Below are 20176 nucleotides of genomic sequence, written 5' to 3'. Positions count from 1 at the left end.
CAGTCATCTGCATACTGAAGGTCAGTGGTGCCAATTCTTGTGATCTTAGATTTTGTTTGGAGACGTCAAAGACTCCCAGAGATCATTGCTCCTGTCTTCCCTGCCACTTAGAGATTAAGGATAAAGGATTCTCAGTTGAGGGGATCCAGAAATGGAACCAATTTCCAGAGGAGATCAGGCAAATCCAGAATCTGACTGTCTTTAGGTAATACTACGAAACCTCTGTGCCATAAGAATGACACTCCCCTTGCAAAAAAGCCCATCAACCAATACAAAATGTTGAACCAAATCAACCTTAAAAAAAATAATCAAAACCAAAACCCTACCTTAAGCATATTTTCACCCCAAAAAGGGGAAAAATGATAGACACTTCATGAAGTCCATTAGAGACTTTGCTATTGCTATCAATTTTACATGGAAGGCACTCAGATACGACAATGATGGGCAACAGTATAAAACTATATGTAAGATAGACGGTACCATTAGACAGAGACTAAACTACTGCTTTCTCAAAATAATGCCTGGTCTACTCTAAAAAGTTAGGTTGACCCAACTACATTGCTCAGGGGTGTGAAAAATGCACACTCCCCCCAAGCGAGATAGTTAAACTGACCTAACTCCAGGTGCACATAGCACTCGGTTCACAGAATTCTTCCTTCAACCTAGCTAGCACCTCTCAGGGATGCAGATTACGTAAGCCAATGGGAGAAACCCTCCCGTCGGTGTAGGCAGCATATACATTGAAGAGATCTACAGAAGTGCCGCTGTAGACAAGCCTTCAGCATCTGATCTGGATTCACAATTAAGAGAACAGAGCTTCATGAAAGCATGAATTGAAATCTAGACAACAGCTTTTGCAAATTTCAAGCAGGCCACAAGAGCTTTAGAGAGTGAGGAGGATTCAGGATCAAAGACTGATTTGCATCACTCAACTCACAGTGCAGAGCCTTGAAAGACCTCAAAGTAGGGCCCCAAATAGGTGTTGGTTCCAAAACACAAAAAACTAACACGCAGTCTTGGATCTGAAAAATCCTAACTCCTTCAGATCTCCCAAGTATCCAATGAGGGTGAGTTCAGAGCAACTTGGATTCTCTTCTGTTAGAATCTAGGACCTCTTCTCAGACTTTAGGGATATGTCCCGGTGTACTGAGTCTTTTCTAGTATATAATGAATTATGGTATCCTGGATACCATTATAAAGTAACTACCAGCAAAGGTTGCTTAAAAAAAAAAAAAAAAAAAAGCAAAGGAAAAAAGCAAACAGTGTTATTAATGCAAAGATGATGATTTAATCAATTGTTTCCGGGTCTCTAACAGCAAATGAATGAATAAAAAATGATGGGTGCATCTTGCTTGTAAAATGGCAGTTTAAATTAAGCTATGTTCTGCAGTAAAGAAGAGTATGGAGAATTGTGTTTATTTTCAAATTTAGGCCATATTCAAATTTTCAATTGGTAGACATTTAAAATTATGCTGTGGAGTCAGCTCTACCCTAGTTATGAAGACTTTACAAATGGTTCAGTGCAAGAACACTACTAAACAAAAGGCATTTGCATATGCACACTAACATATTTGTTACTGTATTAAAATAAAATGTTTAGAACACTAAAAACATTGCTTAAACTTTTACCTTTTTAATATGAAAAATCTTAGGAGAAAAAGCTATCCTGTGACTTATGGCTTATTCTAAGATCTTAGGGCTACTCTGCGGGTGGGAGGTGTGATTCCCAGCACAGGCAGACAGAGTTAGCACACTAAAAATAGCAATGTGAATGTTGTGCCACGCATGGGCAGCAGGTTGTATGTATCCATTTGTTCATCTGATGATGTTTCCAACAGCCTGTTCTGAAGGAATACTACTCAGATGAAGAATTTTCACCTACTCTTTAGAGAAAACAAAATATTTGAGCCTTTCATTTAATTTCTACAGTAAAGATTTTAACACTATTTCTTATTACTACACCTATAAAAGTGATATTCAATCAATACATTTACTATTTTACAGGCAAGTGGTGATTAAACTCTATAGCCAAAGTATTTTCCCCAGAAATGTTGAACAATGCATTAAATGACTTACTGTTGGGATAAATGGTTCATCTGGAGCACAGTGATAATTCTGCAGTAATGCCTGTAGCTGTAGAGAATTCAACTTAAAGCAGGTACTGTTAATATTTGGAATGTCATCATGTGAGTATTTATCCATGGTAAGTAGTGTAGTTGCCTTTAAAAAAAAAAAAAAACCACCGGAGACTTAATTATAATTTAAGAATGAAATATAACCACAGTTCTTATTTATTTCACAGTTTCCTTTTGTCTACAGAGAAGGCAGAGCAGAGGACACCATGAAGCAAGAAGCCAGAATTGCTGCAAAAGTGATGTAAACTTCATTTTCAAAATCCCTCTTCTCTTCTGCAACACAAATACTCTTCCTCTTAGTTCAGGAACCAAGGGAACCCTAAATTAGGTAACATTAATTTTCCTGCTACTATATCCATGCAAACTAATCAAACTCAGCGTATTAGGAAGAAACTGATTTGATTCTCTTGGGGAAAAAACACATCCAGATATTCAGTTCATTTTCAGTAAATGGATTGCACTAATATACAGAGAGGCTTTTACAACTCTACACACTGAACCAGGGGTTCTAGAATACATTTACACAATTAAATCATGCTGTATATTTGAAAAAACCTTATGAGGAGTACGTTTCACTGAGAACCAAGAACAACAATACTCACCTGCACTATCCTGCTTAGGTGGCAATCAGCAGCCAGCTCTAGGCCCTGTTTTTCTGCCCAGGCCTCTATATGGCCCAACTGCTGACGGATGATGGCTCCCCAGTAATGAGAACACAATCCTGAATCTGGGTCAGTAACCAATCTATTAAAAAGCCACATGTTGATAAAGTGGAAGAGCTGGGAGAAGAGCTGTATAGTCAGTGCAGCATTCACTCTACATCGTCGCAACAGGGACATAGCTCCAGTTAGTGTATGCAAGACATCATCTACAGAGACAAAAGAATGTATTAGTACACATTAGTATTTAGGGTTTAACAAAACCATAGGTTCAGGCATCCAAATGGAATTTAATATTGATATTGGGTACTATTACATGAATTATGAAAGACAATTTAGAACACTGTTCCAGAATGGCACCTACACACTTGATATCTGTTTATTCCATAATATATTCCAATAACTTATAAAAATCTATTTTAAAAATAGAAAGCTAAGTGATTAAAGTTGAATCTTCATAGCATTTTATTAAGCTATGCAATTACAGAAACCAACTAATTATACTCTTTTGATTCCAACACAAAATAAATACAGTAAAAAATTCTTGCAAGTTAGAGTTCCTATGCATAAAACGCATTTAAGCTATTCCATACTAGTGATAAATAGCATGCTTTTTGGCAGAAGACAAATAATTATTGGTTTTTCCACTTCTAACAGAATATAGCCAAGGATTGTATTGTAAGCCCAAATTAATATATGGCACATAAAGTAGTTAAAATTACATAAAATGTCCTCTTGCTCACAAATGTCTAGGGTGGTTTTTTTTTAAATTATTATTTTAGTTCCATCTTTCTACAACTACATTATAAATAGACACTTTGCACTCCCCCTCCTAGCTTTAACTCAAAAACGTAACTAAAACAGTGCTAGAGACTTCCTGATAAGAAAGTTTATTAATAGTCTGTAGAGCATGTTTAGTTTTTCAGATGAAGAAACACTATCATTAATGCCCAAAGATGGTGGGAGTTGTTTGGGGGCAGGGGAGTTGTGCTCTTTTTTTAAACATACATGTGGAATTACTAGAACTTGAAGTTCTTATTAAATAAATCAGCCATACTATTTTCACCTTTGCTCAAAAATTTAAAAAAGTCATGTGATTGACAAAAATCATCCCCTAAATGTTTCAATGCTAAAACCTATAAAATTACTTGAAAACACTTAGTACTTAAACACAGTGAATACCAGGATAGACTTTAATGTGGAAAATGCAATAGAGTCACATCTGACCGTATAGTGCAGACTCACATTATTACCTACTAAGCTTTATATAATTCAGATCTCAGAAAGATGTAAACATACTCTTTCGCTCCACAGTGCAGGTCACCATGTGAGAACATATTTACATTTTCAGTCAGATCAGAATATTATACCTTTTCTTTATATACAATATTGTAATTGTGATGACTAAAAACATTTTTCCTGAGATGTTGTTTGCCAGCTAAAGGTTATAAGCAAAGATCAAAATGAAGGTTGAATAGTTTTTAAATTGTAAAGGGCTTTCACACTTGAAGAAGCTTTAATATGCACTAAACAAAGCCTTTCCCTAGTTTCTCATTTTTCTTCACATTTCCTAGTTTGTATTTTTTTTTTTTTTTTTTTTTTTGCATAGTCCTCCTTCCTACACCCCTACTTGATCCCAGTTAAAACAATGAAATTTCTTCTTGTTTCCATACAATCATTTGTAATGTCAAATGAAAACTTACAACTATCTAGGTTTTTATATGGCACCCATCACCATAGCAACTGACTATACTTCAGGATCATGCAAAAGAGGAAGCTGGACAATGACACAAACCCTTATTCAAGCCAAATATCTGAGACAACAGTAAATGAAATACAGAAACTGCTAGGTGAAAAACTGCTTTTTAATCAATATTTTTCTATTTTTAAAAAAAAATTCCGCAACACAGAAAAATGTTCTAATCTCAACCTTCTTATCCAAAAGATCTAAACTTTATATTTTATTTTAGAAGAACGTAAATGTTTTTGTTCAAACCTGAGTATATTATTTAACATTTTTGTCAGTGGAAGACATACCAGTAAATGCTAATTATCTGGAATTCTATTACATAGATACACTCCCCACTTTCCAAAAGCTAATTTCTTTATCTACAACACTGATTAACCAAACATTTCAAGTGTTCTTCCCAAGACATTATCTAATGTGAGTTTACCTTTATTTTAAAGAGTATTTTTCATGTAAATTCCATCCCAAAGAGTCTAGTCTATTATCCATATATACTGGATTTACACACAACTAAAGGTGTTAGTGAGAACATGTAAATTTCACATCAATGGTAAGATAGACCAACTCAATCCATTAACAGTGGCTATAGACTAGGTGTGGGAAAACTACGGCCCGGAGGCCACAGCCGGCCCTTCAGACATTTTAATCTGGCCCCCGAGCTCCTGATGGGGAGCGGGGTCCGGGGCTTGCCCTGCTCTGCACGTGCCATGGCTCTGCGTGGCTCCCGGAAGCATAGGGGCAGCCAGGGGGCTCCGCACGCTGCCCCTACCCCAAGTGCCGCCCCTGCAGCTCCCATTGGCCGGGAACCGTAAACATTCATAGTCCGCCATACAATTTCCATACCCAGATGTGGCCCTCAGGCCAAAAAGTTTGCCCACCCCTGCTATAGACTATTGATTTAATAGCAAGACAAAAAGACCAAGCAAGACTAACCTATTTTAGGCCTTTGAGGATTATTTTCGTCTGGATCATCAAGGAATGCTGGCATGTAATTGTTAAGCTCTGACTGAAGACAGTGAACTAAATATCTGAAAAAGAACACAATTTTGATTATCCAATAAAAGAAATTTTGCTTTACTTACATGGAATCTGTTATCTGAAATATCTGGGGGTTATCTGGACCCCCATATAAATTATTTAAATCTGGAGCTATTAGTAGCAATAAACGCGGACATTGTTAGGAAACAGGTGCCAATTTGGTTAATCTCTGTGGAGTTGCCCCAGTATAATGCAATTCTGGAAGGAGCTCAAGAGTAAAATTAACTTTATGTCATCTGACATTTGTACTTAAAGGAGTACACATTATTCTGGGGTTAGTTGGTACCATAAGGAACCTTGATTATTCTAAGAAGCAATAGCTGTACAGAACCCTGATAGTGACTAAAAAACGTGTTCTTCAGTGGAAATAAAAATCCAGTCCAATGACGGAGACTTGGTATACTGGTCTGGCTGCACTGCTAGCGATATAAAGGATCTTCTTTAAGAAAAATTGTATAGATTGGTTCACTGATATATGGCAGACTTTATAGAAACAGCAGAATGAACTGTAGGTCAGTTTATGACTCCTTCCAGTGCCTTCGCCTCGCTTCCTCCCCTTCTTCAGTTTCTTTCTATCACCTTCTCATATTTTTATTTCCTCTTGTGTCTCTATTTCATCTTGTATGTAAAAGTTAACACAACTGAAAGTTTTATCCTCTGTATGGTCATTTCTGCTACCTTTTTTAAAAATGTTAGATAAAAATTAAAAGACATTTTTGCAGCCATGTACATGTTAATTATGCATCTTATTTTGCATACGTCCAAAGTAAAAAAGTATAAGTAACCTGCTGTAAAAATTATAAAATGCCTAACTCAGTCTTATGCTTATGACTATATCTGAACCAAAATAATACTCCTTGAAATGATGCAGTGTGACCAAAATCTAATACAAATTTTCTAGAAACATGCAACTAATAATTCAGCAAGCATTAAGAAACGTAGAGAGGATTTTTTGGACATCTGAGACTGAAACTTTCAAATACTCATGTATGTGAATGTCATGAATGAATTTAATTAAAGGGAGTTTTTGTCAGGCTAAAATTGGCCCATAATTTAAGTTTTGTGAAAATAACCTTACATAAAAATTTAGACCAATTTTTTTTATTAAATTCCAGTGAAAGTATTGTAAAAGAACAATGTCTCTAAGTATTTACAATCCAAACATTCTAGCACTGAGCTAGCATATGAGAACCTGATATTGTGTAGCTTTTTATATTGTTTATTCTTTGCATTTCACTCAGCTTGGAGAAACCAAGAGAAAAGTACACTTGATTTTTAAAATTCTTTCAGTTTTATATTAATGACTTTTTTTCTAAACATTGTTTTTCAGCCAGAGTTTTTCATTCATAACATCATTTTTGTGTGTTGCAGAATGCTAAAATTCAAACCGAACTATTTGATTGGAATCAAGCTGTAATATTTTCCTCAAGTCTTTATGTAATGATATTTTATGGCTTCCTTAAATAAAAGTATGACATCCCTATCTTCTTGTTCCATCTTAAAACATTTCTAATAATGGAAAGTACCTGATTTTTAAAAATTTCATTGCAAAATAATTTCAACAAGTTCTGGTACACTTTTTGATGATACCACTGAATTAACATTTTTTTAAGAGCAGACAATTTTTTATGTTGCTAATATTTCATACAGTTGTGTAGTGGTAAAAAGTGGATAAACTAAACTAAACTCCATATTCCCCCTATCAGAAGTGGGTAAATTCTGTTCACCTGCATTTACTCTCGACTACACTACTGTATTCATGTGTCATAAATGAAAAAGAAAATATTCAAGTTACATGGAGTTAGTACTAGTCTCCTGGAAGCTTAGAAGTTACAATGGGAGAATAAAATATATCCAAAAAGATGGTGACTGCGTGTGAATACCTGTTGTAGTTAAAACCAATTAAGCTACAGGAAAATATGGTCATTCTTTCTCAGTCATAAAAAAACTGTACAATATGCAAGCTAATGTATGAAGACAACAGAAAGTGACTTGGAAGATTTGTACACAAGCATTTTGAGCCAGTAATGCAAAACACTGATCTAGGAGAAATTCTAGCTTGACTGAACAACCACTAAGCAACCTATGTTTAATATCAATCTCCACAGTTGATTGTTATAAGTTGCTATTCCAAGCATAATTACTTACCTGTAGTAATTGCTATCTGAAAATAATGTTCTGCATGGATCCATTTTCATGGGTCTGATGTCTTTGCCCACAAATCAGAGAATATACTAGGTAATGGCAAAGTTTAGAACCCCACAGATAAGGTCACATTCCACAACTGAATACATATATACTCACTCTCTAGCCCCAGGCCATCAGCCCCCTCCCGCCCTTTTAAATAATGTGGTACATCACCACCTGATCTGCCAGACATGCCTTCATAACCCTAAAGCCAATCTTAAGAAACAGAAACCCTTCCCTCCAAACTAAACTTTGAATATTTAATGCTGTTGTAAAAATCTGTCTTACTATTTGGTGCTGAAACTTGAAAACTCATTCAGACCTTATCTACACTCCTAGGTTATTTGAGCAACTATCTTAGACATCAGATGGCCAGAAAGGGGAAAGGGGGGGGGGGGGGGGAAGAAAAATCACCAATGAAGAGCTTTGGAGGAGGATCAAACAAAAATACATAGTACAGGACATTATGGAACAAAATAGCTCCAGCCATTATTATGGGCTAATACAATGCATGGCTGCTGCAGATAACTACTGATTAATCCACAAACAACCTATCTGGGGATTAAGCTATATGGCTGCAGATGCTGACCAAAATGTCAGAAGCAAGTACACCTCTACCCTGATACAGTGCGACCCGATAGAACACGAATTCGGATATAACGCGGTAAAGCAGCGCTCCGGGGGGGTGGGGCTGCGCACTCCGGTGGATCAAAGCAAGTTCGATATAACGCGGTTTCACCTATAAACACAGTAAGATTTTTTGGCTCCCGAGGACAGCATTATATCAGGGTAGAGGTGTATGTAGTTAATAGCAACTTTGATTGGTATTTCAACATTTTCATGATCAGATGTGTCAAAATTTGGCTAGCTACTGTACACGATTATAAAAAGATACGTATATAGATTTAAACAAATCGAGTTAGCACCTAACCACTCAGAAGGACAGGATCTCTGTAGAATTTGCTTAGCAAGGAACACGAGAAAGTGATGTAATTTACATTCTCACTACAGCCCAAATGATCCATCTCCATGAAATAACTAAAAATGGAATGCTTGTCCACTCCCTATGCATTTCTTTAACTGGTTTCAATACAACTAAAGAATCATGACATCTAGAACTTAGAAAAAGTGCACAGTACTTTTCAAAAGTACAGAAATAAAGCCTAATACTTCCATATGGCAAATATACAAAAGAAACAAAATTCTGATGCCCTTACTTGAAAGCCATTTGAACCAAATGTGCCAGAACATCTTGCGCGTCTAAAGTAATTCGGCTAAGGTCGCGGTCTTGCTTAATGAAGTTGAGCAATTCAGACGCATTTGCCATCCAAAAGGCAAGTGCCCCAGCAATATTCTTCTGCTTCTGTAAGTAAAAAGAGAAGTAGCAAACAATATAGGGCAGGTCCTTTCGGATCAGAAATTATTAGATTAAGAGCTCCAAAGATAGACCAGTACATTTCCCATTTCAAACATACCTCAGATACCAGATATTTGCAAAATATTTTTCTATATATAACAAATGATAATACTGCAATTCTTCCAACAAATGAGTTACATTTTAAATATATACAGTATGTACAAAATTCTGTCCAGTTGCCATTAGTGAAATCAATGGAATAATGGCATTAGCATCTAGTTATGCAATGCTAAAAGATTAGCTGTATGCATTATCTGGTAATCTGTGTGTGCGTAAGCACATATTAGCTGTTACCCACTGCCACCCTGATACTGCTAGTCACTGGCTTTGACACCAGGCAGCTCAGTATCGAGTACTGATCTATCTCACCATCTCCCGACCACAAATGCCAGGCTAGGCAACCTCAGATGAGATCCAAAGAATAGGAACCACAGACAATAAAAAAAAGAAATAAAGGGAAGAAAAAGAACTTTGGTCATTTCATATCCACACTGAAGTGCGTTAAGCAGAAATTATGGAATGCCGATAAAGGTTGCACAGTCAAAAAGAATTTTAGTACTGCATGTTCCAGTTGCTGAATGAGTGTTATGAACTGTTCAGTCCAGCTGTTTGAGTATTGTATTTTGACATGGAAGCAGCATGAGAAACTGAGCTAAGCCAACATAGCTAGGATCAGTTCCCAGCAGTATATCCTACCTGATCAACCTGGTCTACCTCCTGGAGAAAAACGGACGAAGGAAATCAAACAGAATAGAAGAAAGAAACTTGTGAACAATCATGGTAGTTTTAGAAATCAGACACTAAATATGAAGGTATAACACTTATGTTCACAGATACACCTAAATATATTTCATCAGTGGCTGTGACACAACTGAGACCACTTATATTTTAGGTAGACCCAGTAATATGACAGCAAAGAACCAAAGTGCCAATTAGTTCAAGGAATGCCCTTGAACCACAAGCTGTTTCAGAGTCAGTGCAACAGACTTCCTGCAGAGCATCCGCCAAGTCTCTCTGTAGCAGCATGAATGCTAATTCCAGAGAGCTTGCCCACACTACTGAAATGAAGACAATGTACAAACACAAACAGGGACAAAAGGAAAAATTAAAAAATAAAATACAAAGTGGGGAACAGATTAATACATGGTTTTCAATTTAAAACAATGGTTTGAGGTTTTTTTAACACAACGAAAAATACTGAGTCAAATAAAATATTGCACTAAAAACTTACAAAATTCTGCAACATGCAACCTACACTAACTATATTTTGCCTTCTGCTATTCCAATACAGATTTTACTTCATTACTCGACTTTTTCAGACCCTTCCATAAAAGTACTCCCCATCATATGAAATCTTAATATTTTGTGCTGTTTATTGTTTCTACCACCAAAGATTCTGAAAATACTTGACAAAATTTTGAGAGTAGCAGCTTTTGGAAATTACACTAGAAGTCTCAAGTCTCTTTATAATTCTGATCGGCAAAAATCAGAATTTTGACCAGTATCTCCTCTTCCCAGTCCCTGGCACAGATGTTTGTGTGCTTTCCTCCTCTAGCTTCTCCATTTGGCTCCAGTGATCTCATCCCATCTACTTCTCTTGCCCCACTCACTGTACAAATACTGTCTAGAGTGCTTCTCCTCCAACTGCATCCTGTATCTCCCTCCAAACCAGCTTCCACCAATGGCTCTCAAAGTCTCCAATGAACTCTTTCTGGTCAAAGCTCAGAATTAGCATACTCTGTCTTCATCCTCCTTAACCATGCTCCTCCTGAAATCTTGTCCCCCACTTGGCTACCATGACTGTCCTTTCCTGGTTCTTCTCCTACCTCTGTAATCACTCATTCAGAGGATTAGCCTCATCCTCCCCTTCTGTGGTGGGGAGAGGGGTGGTTTACACAGGGCTCAATCCTTGATTCCCTCTTCTCCCTTCAGGCCTTGTCTCAGAGTAATCTCATTCATAATTTCAGCTATCATCTCTACGCTGATGTGTCTCAGATCTACCTCCCCACTCCTGACTTGCCTCCTTCCACCAAAACTGAAGTATCACCTTCTCTCTGACTCCTCACGGATGTCTAGCCACCAACTTAAACTCAACATTGCCAAAACAGAGCTCTTCATCTTTGCCCCTCAAACCCTCCCCCTGCTGCTCCTCTCTCAGTCACTGTGGAAAACAGTACCATCTTCCCTGTCACTCATGCCCAAACCTGGACATCATCTTTGACTCAGGCCTCTCTGTAGATGTTCACATCCAGACCATATCTAAAGCCCGCAACTTTATCCTGAATAACGTGTGTAAAATCAAGCCTTTCCTCTCCATTCATACAGCTAAGTCTCTTATCTAGGATCTCCTTATTTCTATCGTTTCTGCTGCAACATTCTCCTCTATGGCCAAGATGAATTCCCTCTTTGTCCACCTACATCCATTCAAAATTCTGCTGAAAAGATCATTTTCCTGGCTCACCACTTCAATCATCATCACTCTTTGAATCCTTCAACTTGCTACCCCTACATCACCACATCAAACTCAAACTAATTGTCTTCACTTTTAGGGCTTCTCTGGGTCTACGAATGCCCCATTTATTATCCCTTATTGTTTTGAGACATCAGCCTCTGTCCGCATTCTTCAAATGTTAAGTCCTGATTTCCCTTTTATAAAAATTCTTACAAACACTACTGCACTTTCTCCAATGCCACCTTATGCATGGGAGAAGCATTTTGTAAATATCTGCAAAGCCACCTCGTTGTTCTCCTCCCTTCTTAAAACTCTTCTTCACTGTAATGCCTACGAAACGTTTAACAGTTGGTTTGCTGTGACCAGTTTTTCATGCTGACCAGCAATTTCATTATGCTCCATCTATTTGTTTTATCTGTTTTTTATAGTTGTACACTTAAGATTGCAAGCTCTTTTGGGGCAGGGATTATGTCTCTGTTATGTTTGTACAATGCCTAGCACAATGGGGCCCTGAGCCTCTAGGCACCAATGAAATATGTAAATCATAATACACAAATTTAAGTATATAACAATTCATTTACTGATAATTTTTAAGAAAACACTTATGTAATCTTGTGTTTTATGTATTGTAAAGAATATGGATTTTAATGCTCCCGCTGAGAAAAATCTGCAACTGATGAGTTAGGGCTATTAGTAATAACACGAAATATTATAACTACTTTCTCAGGATATTATGGTAAAATTAAATACAGTAGAAGCATATTTTAACAACGGTGAAGAGACAGTACGAGATTTTCCTTTCTAGATTTCAAAGTCAAGACTGTGGATATGATCCTGCATTCCTTGTAAAAGCAAAAATGCCATAGGCTTCAATGGGATTTTTATATGTGCAAGGAATGCAGGATCAGGTTTCATATTATATACTAAAACTTTTACCCTGATATCTTAAATTTCTCTTTGTGCAAGATGTGTCGGTATCAAATCAGTATATTTGAGGAAAAAAATCAAACAAAAATACTAAATGCTGTAATATCTTTGTGTGTACGTAGTAAGAGGAACAGGACCAAAATTCAATAATTACATTCCTTTTTTAAGCTAAGTATTTTCTATACAACACTCAACTGATCAATGTAAATCCCTGTATTTATAAGGCATTACTAAAAAAGCAATTACAAGTCACATCAGAATTGGTTGAGGATCAAAAATAATTAATGGAAAGACTGATTTTAGAACTGTTTGGGGTGTGGTGGGTTTTTTGTTTGGTTGTTTTTTTGCTATGGGGCAACAATGTGGAGGTGGAAAAAATCACCTTTACTCTCCTCATATAGGTCTTTATCAAAGCCACAAATTTCTCCCGAGGGAATTTAGTTTACTATCTCACAAGAAAAAAAAATCTTTACAAGAGAAATAAATACATTACAGGCTGATGCTCAGCAACCTTTTGAGTGAAACCCTAGAGCGGGTGAAAAAAGACTTTGCTGAAGAAATTTATGTATATATTTTAAATTCCTTTGACTTGTCTCTGCAGATCAAAACTCACCTGTATAACTCCTTCCATCATGCTCACCATCTTGTTGACTATTGCAATGACTTTGTGAGTACGCTCAGTAGGACTGATGTCAGGTCTGTACTGGTTTGACAATACATACCGACATGTCATGTACAAAACATAAGTAGGCGATAATTTAAAATGAACTGTCGAGCTGTTGGTATAATTAATAATGGCAGATAAGAAGGCATCTTCAGCTGTGGAAACAGACAAAAAAAAGTCACCCGAGGATTGGAAGAATAAAATAAAACTTCATAATTCAATGAAATAAGGTGAGTTTCTTTTGTTTTATTTAGCTCATATGTTCCTAACTGTCTAAACTATGCACTGCAACTACTAAAGTAGGACAATAAATCATCCAGATATAAGCTAAGAGACTTTATGTAGGAGGAAATAGCTCTACGTTATTTCCCATTTATGTACAGTAGAACCTCAGAGTTATGAACACCAAAGTTATGAACTGACTGGTCAACCACACACCTCATTTGGAACCGGAAGCATGCAATCAGTTGAGACAAAAACACCCAACAATTTACAGTACAGTACTCTGTTAAACCTAAACTACTAAAAAAAATAGGGAAAGTTTAAAAAAGATTTGACAAGGTAAGGAAACTGTCTGCGCTTGTTTCACTTAAATGAAGATGGTTAAAAGCAGCATTTTTCTTATGCATTGTAAAGTTTGAAAGCTGTATTAAGTCAATATTCAGTTGTAAACTTTTGAAAGAACGACCATAACATTTTGTTCAGAATTACAGACATTTCAGAAAAACAGTGAGGAGTCTGGTGGCACCTTAAAGACTAACAGATTTATTTGGGCATAAGCTTTTGTGGGTAAAAAACCCCATTTCTTCAGATGCACAAAAACGTGGGTTTTTTTTACCCACAAAACCTTATGCCCAAATAAATCTGTTAGTCTTTAAAGTGCCACCGGACTCCTCATTGTTTTTGTGTATACAGACTAACACAGCTACCCCTCTTATACTAGACATTTCAGAGTTACGAACAACCTCCATTCCCAAAGTGTATCAAGTTAACTACTCCAGGGACAGTACTGTTCTTTAATAAAATAAAATACAATTTCCCTTTTCACTGTGCCCTTCCAAAAGCTCTCTTACAGTACATTTCAGTCAGAACAGTTTCTCTATTTGCTCATCAAATGTCCAATTTACAGTGCTGTGAGGTTTCAGACAATCACTGGCCTGAAATTTTCTTATACAACTGGAAGTTTTTAAAAATCCATAATAATGTGGCATAGCCAAGAGTCTACAATATTTTTGACAGTAAAAAACCTATCATCAAAGCTAACGTTTTACTTGATACCCTTTATGGAATATTAACTCAACTGGCCTTTTGACCAAGATCTAGTTTATTATTAACTTACAAGCCAGTATATGTGGAACTTTTTATAAGGGGGATGGTTTCAATCTGATATCTCTTTTCTATTAACAACTCTGGTTCTAATTTGATTTATTTTGGAGATAAGGAATTCCAATGTGGTTGCAATAAACTACATAGGGACCCATCTAGTACTTGAATAATTTTTCTCCCCTCTCCACCAAGCCAGCCATATTGGTAAAATAAATACCTCTTTTTAAGTGATTTCCAAACTTTACTGCTAAGTTTCCTTTTGAGTTTTTAAAGTGATTTACTTTAACAAAAAAAAGTTCACTTTTTTATCTTGTTATATTTAATATTTTATTTTAAACTGTAGTTAAAGCTTTATTAAATACTCACAACTTTCCTTGAATTCGATGCTTGCAGGTAATATCAGTTCTGGCCCAACCATGTCCTGAGGTCTAAAGGAAGAGGGTTCATATTCAAAAAAACCAATTCACATAGATAAAGTTAATTCAACTATCAAATGATGTGTTCTTCTCCAGGGACTTTGTTTTTGAACCTCTATACAACATTTTCCAAAAAAGTGTATACTGCAAATATGCCTTCCTTTTATTCAACTGCTTCCTCCCACCCCTTTTAAATTCACACGCTGTACTTGCTTGCAAGACAACAGATCACAATAAACCTGAATTGTGGCGTATATTATTAATGAATATCCTCCTTTTCACTGTATGCTATAATGATCAAGTCAGACTGCCACCTGCCATTGACATGACTCAAATATCACTATTAAAAAAACCAACTCAGGGATACATGGAGAAAAAGTTAATCAAACTCAGCCTAAAGAGCTAGCCTAGTTGTAAAGATATACTAAACGAGCTGTTATGAAGCAACTACACCAGCTATTTTAGAAGCAGCTTGGGAATCCATTTCCTATTTCTAAGAGTGATGAATCAAGTTCCCCTTAACCTTCATCTAACTTAAATTACAGTGCTATCCTGCGAAGTGACTCTAAAGTTGGCATTATGGGGTTCAGTGTTTACTGCCTTAACAATTTCTTTATCATATATGTCAAGTTCGCAATTCAACTGGCTTTTTTAACTGTCAGTCTTACAAATTTAATCTAGGATCTGAAAGTCAAGCTAGGTACTTTTCTTCTTAGGCATCATATTAAAATATTCTCTCATGCTCTCAGTGACAACTGTGTTACACCTTTGTCTCTAATGGTTCACATAGGTTTAACTGTTTGGACCTCAGTAAATGCTTCTGTTAATGATACATAAGACAGAAGAGAACCCAGCTTACTTGCAGTGGTAATGCAAGTAGTGCTACTTTGGTACAAAGTAAGTGGTACTTACTTTGTAGTGGTAATGAAAATGGCCCATTTCCAGCAATTGACAAGGAGATACGAGGAACTGTAATGAGGGAGGGGGGGAATAAGCATGGGGAAATAGTTTTACTTTGTGTAATGGACGGGCCATCATCATATAATATAAACTCATATTTCCTTGCTGGAAATGGGCCATTTTCATTACCACTACAAACAGTTTTTTCCCCTCTCCTGCTGATAAAAGCTCACCTTAACTGATCTCTCCTTATCGTATGTATAGTAACACCCATTGTTTCATGGTGTGTGTGTGTGTGTGTGTATATTACATATAATCTTCCTACTGTATTTTCCACTACATGCATCCGATGAAGTAGGCTGTAGCCCACGAAAGCTTATGCTTAAATAAATTTGTTAGTCTCTAAGGTGCCACAAGTACTCCTGTTCTTTCAGCAGAACAGGTGACCATGTACTCCCCCCAGAATCGTAGAGCATAGAATGTTTCTACGTCCCCCCTCCCCCATCATCTCCATCCCTGAGGTTATCGCAGATTAGAAGGCGAAAAAAACGCACTTGCGATGACATGTTTTCTGAGCTCATGCAGTCCTCCCGCACTGATAGGGCACAGCTTAATGCATGGAGGCATTCAGTGGCAGAGGCCAGGAAAGAATTAAGTGAGCATGAAGAGCAGAGGCAGGACGCGATGCTGAGGCTAATGGGGGAGCAAACGGACATGATGAAGCGTGTATTGGAGCTGCAGGAAAGCCAACAAGAGCACAGACCCCCGCTGCATCCACTGTATAACCGCCTACCCTCCTCCCCATGTTCCATAGCCTCCTCACCCAGACGCCCAAGAATGCGGGGGGGAGGCTCCGGGCACCCAACCACTCCACTACAGAGGATGGCCCAAGCAACAGAAGGCTGTCATTCAAACAGTTTGATTTTTAGAGTGGCTACAATAAACAATGTGGCCTTGTCCTTCCCTCCTCCCCCACGCCGCCTGGGCTACCTTGTTCGTTATCAATTTTTTTGTTTTAAATTAAGAAAAAGAATGCATGGTTTCAAAACAATAGCTACTTTATTTCGAAGGGGGGGGAGGGTGGTTGGCTTACAGGGAATTAAAATCAACAAAGGGGGTGGGTTTGCATCAAGGAGAAACACACACAACTGTCACACCGAAGCCTTGCCAGACATGAAACTGATTTTCGAAGCCTCTCTGATGCGCAGCGCGCCTTGCTGTGCTCCTCTAATCGCCCTGGTGTCTGGCGTGAAACGATTGTCTGCTGCTGCTTTCACAGAGGGAGGGGTGACTGACGACATGTACCCAAAACCACCCGCGACAATGTTTTTGCCCCATCAGGCACTGGGAGCTTAACCCAGAATTCCAATGGGTGGCGGAGACTGCGGGAATTGTGGGATAGCTACCCACAGAGCACCGCTCCGTAAGTCGATGCTAGCCACGGTAGTGAGGACACAATCCGCCAACTTTATGGGCTTAGTGTGGACATACGCAATCAACTGTATAAAATCGAATTCTAAAAACAGATTTCTATAAAATCGACCTAATTTTGTAGTGTAGACATACCCTAAGAGACAGCATCAACGCAGGTCTAAAGTTAGATAGACTAGCTATAGCTTGCTTTGAGAACACATGAACAATCCTTACACTTTTATACATTAAAATATTGTTCCAGCTCACCCAAAACTAAGGCAGAGACACATGATTTCATGCAGTCTATTAAATGTTTTATTATGAGGTTGCTCAGCAAAGTCATTTCAACTTTAAGGTGGTTACAGGACAAGACTGAGACAGATTTGCTGGCAGTACTACAGAAATATTGAAGTTCCATTAAATTTTGAACCAGTCAGCATTAACCATGCCACCTACATAAAGGATATTTAATGGTGTTTAAGATCCCCCCCCCCCCATTATTCACAATCTCTAAAATGTTTTATTAATTTCCCCCCATTCACATCATGAAATATATGGCTATACTTCAATTACTGTTAAGACAGCCAGCTTCAGGAAATATCAGTACTCAAGGTTCAAGGAAGAAAAAAGCTGGCCACCAAGGAGCTGGGGAGAAAGGAAATCAGAGAAAGAGGCCTGGAAGTTTATAACCATCAGTGGCAAGAGGTTACGGCAGCATTCTACACAGCTGGAGACAGACAATGATGTTCAGGCTGTGGCCATCAGAGTGAAGAGGACAAGGAGGAATTCCACACAGCTAGACGTTTCCTTTTGATACTAGAAACATGGAAACTGTGGAAGATACCTCACAAGATCCAGCTGGTCCCAAGGGAATGGAGAGATGTACAGGACACACCTGTGGATTGCAGCTTGGCCTAATCCGTAAGAAAATCAAGCTTGTTGACAAAGTGTTCTCCAATCATCCACAGAAGACAGATGAGCCTTGTTGTGGATTCAATACTCAGAAGAATCTAGACAACATTCTGCAAAGAATAGGCAGACAACAGGACAGTGTGCTGCCTTCCTAGAGCCAAGACACAAGACATCACTTAGATTGGATGGGGTTCTGAAGTCGATGGATGTTCATATTGGCCCTAATGATACAGCATGATGAGATGTCACAGATAATGGATGACCTCCGGGAACTTGGAAGCATGCTGAAGAAGAATATCCAACCATCTTCACTGAGATCCTTCCTGTCCCACAAGTGAAGGAAGACAGAAGGTAAATGATTCTGAAAGCAAACCACACTGGCTAGGTAAGTGGGACAGGGTGGAGGGTTTTGTGCAACATTCGTTCACCTTCTACGGGGAGACAGGGCTGTATAGTTTGGATGGATCCCTTACAGAATGGCCTCCACTTCAGCATAAAGGGAACCAATCTCCTCGGGGATAGGCTGGCTACAGTAGTTAGGAGGGCATAAAACTTTTTTTAAAAGGGGAGGGTACAATAAAGAGGGGGGAAATGGGCACTCTTAGCACAAAAATGAGATGTTGAGAACAAAATTAATCAAGAAACCAAAGGACATGGGGAAAAATTTTTTAACTGTCTACACATCAACGCTAGGAGTCTGGGTAATGAACAAGAGGAACTGGAATTGCTCATTTATAAGCATAAATTCATTTTCTAGTTGGTATTACTGAAACCTGGTGGGATGATTTGCATGATTGGAACATTATAATCAATGGTTATAACCTATTTAGGAAGGATCAAATGGGCAAAAGGGGAGAGGGAGTGGCACTGGCACTCTGTCAAAAAATGTCAATCTGTTTCCAAGTCACTCGTAACTTGGAAGAAAATGATCTGGAATGCTTATGGATCAATGTCCTAACAGACAAAGCACAAGATGGGGTACTAAATGGCATTTGCACCTGCAACAGACCACCAAATTACACTAGGGAACAGGATGACTGGCTCTTTACACACCTATCTATAATGTATAGGGAAAAAAGCTGCGGAATCATGGAGGACTTCAATTTGAGTGACATATGCTGGAGATCTTATGTTGCCAGTACTAAAACATCCTTAGACTTTCTAAATAATATAGAAGACAATTTCCTAATTCTGAAAGCGTTGCTACCAACATGGTAGACTTCATTAGACCTCATTTTGACAGATAAAGAGGAACTGATCACAGAACTAACAATTAACGGTAACTTAGGTAGAAGTAACCATGACTTGATCCCATTTTTAATATGCAAACAAAATAAACTCCAGAGCAAAAAAAAAAAAAAATATATATATATATATATATACACACACACACACACACACATATATATACACACACACACACACACACACATATACTTGTCTCTTTTAAAGCACCATTTTCACAAAGCTGAAAACAATTATGAGCCAAATCAGCTGGGAGAAAGAATTTAATCAGAAAATTGTGAATGATAATTGGGAACTGTTTAAGAACACTTTACTAGATATCCAAAAAGCCACAATCAAGGAAGAAGGCTGTATTGGTTTAAAAAAAAAAAAAAAAAAAAAAAAAAAAACTATTTTAGAGGGGAAGTGAAGGCAGCTATATTAAAAAAAAAAAAAAAGATAAATGGACGAAAGGGGAAACTGATAGTAATGAATATAAATCAGAAGCTAGGAATTGTAGAAAACTGATAAGGGAAGCAAAGAGAGACAAGAAGAAATCAATAGCAAGCACAGTTAAGGAATCTTTTTAAGTATATTAGGACCAAAAAGAATCCTAACAATAGTATTGATCCCTTATTGGTTGGAAATTGTAGACTTAATATTGCAGGAAAGGCAGAAGTGTTGAATAAATATTTCTCTTCTGTATTTGGGGAAAAAGCAGATGATGTAGTCATATCATATGATAATGCTCTTTCCAGT

General features: G+C 37.6%; 1 protein-coding gene across 7 annotated transcripts in view; it reads right to left on the bottom strand.

Annotated features, from left to right (window-relative positions):
• The window catches only part of AFDN (afadin, adherens junction formation factor), a 213834-nt gene that overhangs the window by 61755 nt on the left and 131903 nt on the right, over positions 1 to 20176 (bottom strand). For 4 of the 7 annotated variants that reach the window (XM_065400878.1, XM_065400879.1, XM_065400883.1 and 1 more), the window contains 6 exons: positions 14919 to 14980; positions 13176 to 13381; positions 8984 to 9129; positions 5475 to 5569; positions 2738 to 3003; positions 2077 to 2220 (listed from right to left, as the gene is read on the bottom strand). In XM_065400878.1, coding sequence (XP_065256950.1) covers positions 2077 to 2220; positions 2738 to 3003; positions 5475 to 5569; positions 8984 to 9129; positions 13176 to 13381; positions 14919 to 14980 — 919 coding nt within the window. Of the gene's footprint in view, positions 1 to 2076; positions 2221 to 2737; positions 3004 to 5474; positions 5570 to 8983; positions 9130 to 9879; positions 9901 to 13175; positions 13382 to 14918; positions 14981 to 20176 lie in introns of all 7 variants that reach the window. The other 3 variants (XM_065400880.1, XM_065400877.1, XM_065400881.1) reach the window with 1 other exon arrangement.

Source organism: Emys orbicularis, chromosome 3, assembly GCF_028017835.1.
Source record: "Emys orbicularis isolate rEmyOrb1 chromosome 3, rEmyOrb1.hap1, whole genome shotgun sequence".
Classification (NCBI taxonomy): domain Eukaryota; kingdom Metazoa; phylum Chordata; order Testudines; family Emydidae; genus Emys; species Emys orbicularis.
This window is presented reverse-complemented; position numbering and strand designations above follow the sequence as displayed.